This window comes from Peromyscus californicus, unplaced genomic scaffold (assembly GCF_007827085.1).
Source record: "Peromyscus californicus insignis strain IS unplaced genomic scaffold, ASM782708v3 Scaffold_17__1_contigs__length_78620276, whole genome shotgun sequence".
In the NCBI taxonomy this organism is placed as follows: domain Eukaryota; kingdom Metazoa; phylum Chordata; class Mammalia; order Rodentia; family Cricetidae; genus Peromyscus; species Peromyscus californicus.
Window position 1 is genome coordinate 73,548,963 of NW_026294469.1, and position 6,000 is coordinate 73,554,962.

The 6,000-nt window shown below is 46.4% G+C and overlaps 1 protein-coding gene across 3 annotated transcripts in view; it reads left to right on the top strand.

Moving 5' to 3' along the window:
• The window catches only part of Fbxo15 (F-box protein 15), a 56,412-nt gene extending 53,250 nt beyond the window's left edge, over positions 1-3,162 (top strand). For all 3 annotated transcript variants that reach the window (XM_052742722.1, XM_052742723.1, XM_052742724.1), the window contains exon 10: positions 2,805-3,162. In XM_052742722.1, the coding sequence (XP_052598682.1) occupies positions 2,805-3,074 (270 nt within the window). In that variant the 3' untranslated portion in view covers positions 3,075-3,162. The remainder of the gene's footprint in view (positions 1-2,804) is intronic.
• The last annotated feature ends 2,838 nt before the right edge of the window (positions 3,163-6,000 follow it).

Here is a 6,000-nt window from a genome sequence, read left to right on the forward strand (position 1 = left end):
GATTCTGAAGGAATAGAGACAGACAGGTTAGGGAGTGTGTCACTGTGAATGATACTGAACACCTCAGGCAACTTGACACAGACCTGGTTGTGCACGCCACTGCACAGGAAGCACAGTGCCTGACCATAGAGCACTGCCTTGTGCGGGTCACATGACATTTAGTCAATGCAATCATCTGCAACTTGTTTCTACCCCCGTCTTCTTAGAAAGAGGAAAACTGATCTGTGATCTGCAAGTTGAACCTCCGCCACAGAGATGTGTGAGCTCCTGGCCTGGGATGCTCCCCATTGTATCATTACCAAGCCAGCAAGTGTTAGCTCCCTGTACTCCTGAGCCCTAGTAAACCAGCACTTTCTCATGGGAGCCATGGAGCCCAGACCATCAGAGACCTCTGTCAAGCTCACACGTCACTTCAAAGAAAGCAGCGGAACAAATCATTGTTTTGTTCTTTTAACAGAACCAGATTTAGGTGACACACTTCATCAGCATTTACCCAGAGGGGTGTTTTATACATTAGAAGGCTGTGTCTGCGATTGCAAGCAAAAGAGTTTCTTTTATTTCTATTTTTAATAGGCATGTGTGACTACAAATTATCTTTTTTTGTTTTTTTCCCCAGACAGAGCCTGGGCTTAGAAATCTGCAGTAAAGCTTGGCATCAGTTTGCGTTTAATAGAGACCAGGCAGGGTTAGTGGTGGGCTGCAGGTGGATGGTGAGGGCAAGAGGAAGTCGGGTGGCACCAAACCAGACAGCTGATGGCCAGTGATGCCACCACAGTACCCAAGCTAGGTGCAGTTTTACTGGGATGATCATGTCTTTGAATAAATTACACCAAACTTGATTGACCTTTGGGTCATCCAAGTTGTTGAGCAAAAACTTGTATATTTAATTCTTGAATCTGAAAGAGGTTCAGCTTGGAGGTACACTTTGGAAGCCCTGGACACCTTGATTATTGTGAGTTGTGGATGTAGACTGATTCCATCTAGAGAGAGAGTGATTATATATAATAAAACCAGTGCTTCATCAAGCCGTGGGGACCACTAGTTGTAGGCCTGGTGGAAGCCATGGGTTGTTCTGGAAGTGCTGGGAAGGTGGTATTTGAAACCAGAATGATAAGCAGTGCTCAGCCTGCCCAGGTGGAGATTGAACAGATGTTCACTGTGTTTAGAGACCTTAGGAGGAGGTGGGTCAGAGTGGGTTGAAGCGTGAGCAGGAGGTAAGGCTTTGGACGGAGGGAAGGTAGATTTGTCGGCAGAGATAAGAGAGAGCAAGGGCACCAAGGCTCTGGGAGGGTTATTTCTCCCTGTGTGTCTGTCCATTTGTCCCTCCCCTCCTCCCTCCTTCTGGTCCTCCTCTTCCCAGAGTCACTTGAACATGTCTGAACGTTAAAAGCTGGTGGAAGAGAGATAGCGCTCACTTGTGTCAGAGGCTCCCTCCTTGTCGGTGAACCGTCCCAACCCACTGCTAAAAGCACACTGAACACAGATGTGCATAAGGAGGTGATGTGGACATAGTTGTGTGTAAGAGAGGAAGGTGCTCTTCTCACATCTCTCTGGCAAGAGGACATGATGTGCAGGGGCACCCTGTGAGTACAGCACTGAGGTTCAGAGGAGAGGGCGCAGTATGCCAGTTCTGGGAGGAGAAAGGTGTGTAATGCACAGTATACTCAAAAGACAGAATTCTGAGCGTGACCATGGCTACCTGGGGATAGCCATCTGTGGCTCAGCTGCTGTGCTGGGCAATCAGATCCAGACACACATGAGACACTTTGACTTAGGCACAGCTGGGTTTTAGTCGATGTGGAGCCAGGTGAGATAAAGCATTGAGGAAGAGGTCATCCAGTGAAGAACAGTGAAATGGAAGTGATTGGGATGAGGAGGCCCAAGGAGAGTTAGAGGACTGGTAGGTTAGGGGTCATGGGCCATGATGCTTCCTAAACCTTTTCTCACACAAAAACACACATGTGTTATATGTTACATGTATGTTACCTATACAGAATGTACTAAGATAGTGCTGTGTGTAATTTAACACATAGTTGTGCCTCACAGCATGTAATTCAGGATGCACTAGAAGTGCATCACAGTGACAAAATTCTGGTGAATCTGTCATCTAGTGACGGGCTGGGAACCAGGAGAAGCTGAGTAAGTAGGAAGGTGAAGAGACAAGTGGGAAGCAGGGCCTACAGTGCTGATTCTGGAGGTGCCGCATTCACAGGAGGCACAGTGTCTGGAGTCAGAGTGTGGGGATGAATAACTGAGGTGAAGAATGGATCCTAGGAGTCTGTCCTTGGTCCACTAGCAGTCGGGGTCTCTGAGGAGATGGTGAGACTTGAAAGAGAGAGAATGAGAGGGAGACATGGGTGGATGGGGAGCCTAGTGCCAGTCACGGTGTGAACAGAAGATGGTGGACAACGAAGGAAAGAAACCTGAGGCCGGAAGTTCGGAGCCTCAAGGAAATGGGTCAAGAGAGTGGAAGGCAACAGTCTGCTGGAGCATTGAGAAGCTGCTGTCCAGGGCAGGGTGCCATCCTCTTGGAAGCAGTGGCACAGACCTCTCATTTTCTGCAGACCTTTGCCTTTAGACAGGCTCTGGCACTAACTTGCCCACACTGACAGCTTTGTGCACACACATGGATGAGGAAGTCTGGTAAGCACTAGCTGGGTTTTGGATAAAAAGTAGGTCCTGTGGTGTGTATGAGAGGACTTTGGAGTTGCATGCCACAAGCAGCATTTCCAGTCGGTTTTACAGAGTCACAATTCCTGTGAAAATGAGCATTTCATCCTGACACTTGTTAATCTTAATTACAGAGGTGCTGTGTAGTGGATGTGACCCTTCTGGATGAGCACAGGAAGCCCTTTTGGTGTGTGAGTTCTCCAGTGTGCGTGAGATCTGCCGCCTACCCCTCTGACGGTCCTAACTTCCTGGGGCACACTTACTATGTGGACTACATGGACACAGAAGGAGGAGTGCATGCAGAGCTGGTGTGGATTGAAGAGACGGAAGAGTACTTCCTCATCAGCCTGGCCCTTTACCTCAGCGTAGCAAAAATAAACCATTGGTTTGGGACAAAATACTGAGGTTTAGCAGTAGGTGGGAAAGTCTTGTTACTAGTGAGTTGTTTGTTTTTACAACTTTGTTCTTATTAAAAGTTAAAGTGTATCCGTGGCAGGCTGTCTAGTGCCTTCTTATTTTCCATGAGAAACTATGGTTTGTGAGTAAGGTTAGTGTTTGGAAGATTAAAATTTCAATAGCACATGCCCCAGGTAAAGATTCATGTAAGAAAACAGAATACTTGGAAGTCTTCCTAAACATATGGTTGTGTGGTTTGTGTGAGTATGTGCAATAACAGGAAAGAGCAAGTGTGACCTCAGATTGGGGCTCAGGCTAGGAGATGCTTAAGGGGCAGCTATGGGAGTGGAAGAGGGGCTGTAGACTAAACATAGTCTTACCAGTACCACTTCCTGGTTCTGGTACCAAATTCCATGAAGCAGCATCTTGAGGATCTGAGTGAAGGGCAAATAGGGGATCTTTGCCATACTTTTGCAACTTAAAAACATATGTCACTATTCCAAGATGAAAAGTTAACAGTAAAAGCTAACACTTGCACTCTACCTCCTGTCTCTCTGTCTCAGGGATGTGGGTTCACTCTGGCTGCTCGCCTTGACCATGGTCTCCCCACTAGAGCTTTGCTCTCTGCCATTAGTGGCTGACCAGAGCTATGCTGAGGAAACACAGCTACCGTCAGCTTGCCATACCATGGCACTGGGGCAGTGCACTGCCTGGGTGTCAGCTGAGCATTAGAGAATATTGGAGACACCTGAGTATCCCATGTGACACAGGAGGTCTCTGGGCTTCCACTCCCTTCATGAGACATTGTCTTGCACAGCCTTGGACTCAGGGTCCAGAGATCATCCAACGTTTGCTGTGGTTACTGTCTGGGGAGAGAGAAACCCATACCTGGTCTCCCTGGGCTGGGAAGGGATCAGCATGTTCAGATAGACCCAACTTAACCCTTGGGCATTTTGCTTTGTTTGCTACATTGTATATGGGATATATTTGTTTTTACATATGACTGTATTACATGTGAATATATTCATAGGAATATAATAAAGGAGTATGTTTTTCCTCTAATATTCTTTCTGCCTCTATTTAGCCAATGAGCTCTCTGGCTCACTTTGCTTAGTCTTATCATATGATGCCCTCTTTGATGTCAGGATATGGTGTGGGACCATCTCCATGCTGACTAGAACCTCTGAGCAAATTAGTCTTTTCTTATATATTACCCAGTCTTGGGTATTTTGTTATAGCAACAAATGTGCTAAGACACCATGTGATTATTATATGTACTGAAATTAAGTTTTCATGTACATGAAAAAAAGCATTTCATAATCATACTCCTTTGTCAAGAAGAAAGCCCTTTGTTTGCAAAGCAATGGGATTGATTACCGTGGGGCATCTCGGATAACAGCTCCACAAAGCAGGGCTCGTTAAGTTGAATCAATTCAAGAAAAGAAACAGGTGCAAACTCTTAATTATTCAGTTGGCAAAGAAAACAAGTTTGAGTTACACACCAGAAAAGTATATCCATCCCTAGTGGGGGATAAAAGGTGTTTAAGGTGGGCTCAGTTGCAAAATATTGTCCGACTTAAAATCTGGTCAAAGATCTGACGACCTTTTGCCAAGAGGTTTGTATAAGCACCCTGATAGTTGTCTCTTACTTTTAATAAGGTCTGCTTATAAACCTGATAATTACAAATGCTCAAGAAGCAAAGTGCTTAAATGGAGAAGTCTGTGAAGTATTTCCCTGATGCCTGTAAAGGAATTGTTCCTTCAACAAGCTGGTCTGGAGACAACAGTGCATTTGGGTATTGGGAAACATTATTTGGTCTTCAGTCTGGAGAGCCTTCTCGGGTTCCCCATGACTTTGAGGAATATCACTTGGACTTTTTAGCTGTAGTAGACGGGACTGAGATTGCTGTTGGATAGATGTGAACTGCAGAAGCCACAGGCACTACCCATCAGGATACCAGAAGGGTCAGGCCAGAGCCCAGAAGGGCAGGCAGTAGGCTACCTAGGAAATGAGCTGCCCCAAGAATGTAACAGCAGAGCCCTGAGTGGTGGACCCCATGTGTCCACAATAGCTGAAGCACAGAGCCAAGACTAGGCTGGTCAGGGGCAAAACAGGCTGAAGGCAGGCTGCAAATGAGCAGGCCCTAGGCCAGTCAGCAATTGGTGTCAGGCCCAGATTTCAGCTGGGCAGCACAGTGCCCCTTTCATTCTGGAAGTCATGGGTAGAGGAGAGTGCATGGGCAGGAAATGTGCAGATGCTGAAGAGATGCCTGTGGGGTCAGTCTAGAGCGTCGCATGGTGAGGTCAGGTCCTTGGCCCTTCCATCCATGGCCTTGCTCACTGCTTGCTTTACCTTCTGGTTTCCAGCTGATTGTGAAAAGGACTCCGAATTTCCCCAAAGGCCAGCGTGTGTTTACTCATTGACATACGTGCTTGCCATAGTGAAATGAGGTACACTCATCTCTATGGATCTAATTATGAAAAGTGCTCTCAGAAGTAAGATAAAACACAGGTGATTTCTCACTGACAAGATTGGCTGGGGAGGAAGTGAAAAATTCACCATGAAATAGTGGTAGCTTTCTGTTTTAATAATTGAGAGCTTACTGAGTGCCAGGCACTGTGGAGTAGCATTATGCACAGCTTTAAAGCTCTCCCTAAACCTTATGGGCAGATGTATAGTAATGGTATTTCACCACAAGTTGCTGACCTGGAAAGTTAAGTAACCAGAGGAGAAGAGCACATCTGCTGAGAGCTGGGATCTCCCCGGTCCTGAAACCTAGGTCTGACCACTGAACCGTACTTCCTGTCTGCTCTGGTGCTGGGGACCAAAACTCTATCATGAGCATGGACCATGCAAGGAACTCTGAGTACATAGGTATGTGGCAGAGTGCTAAAAGTGTCATAAAGCTAATTCAGTAATAAACTTGTTAAAAG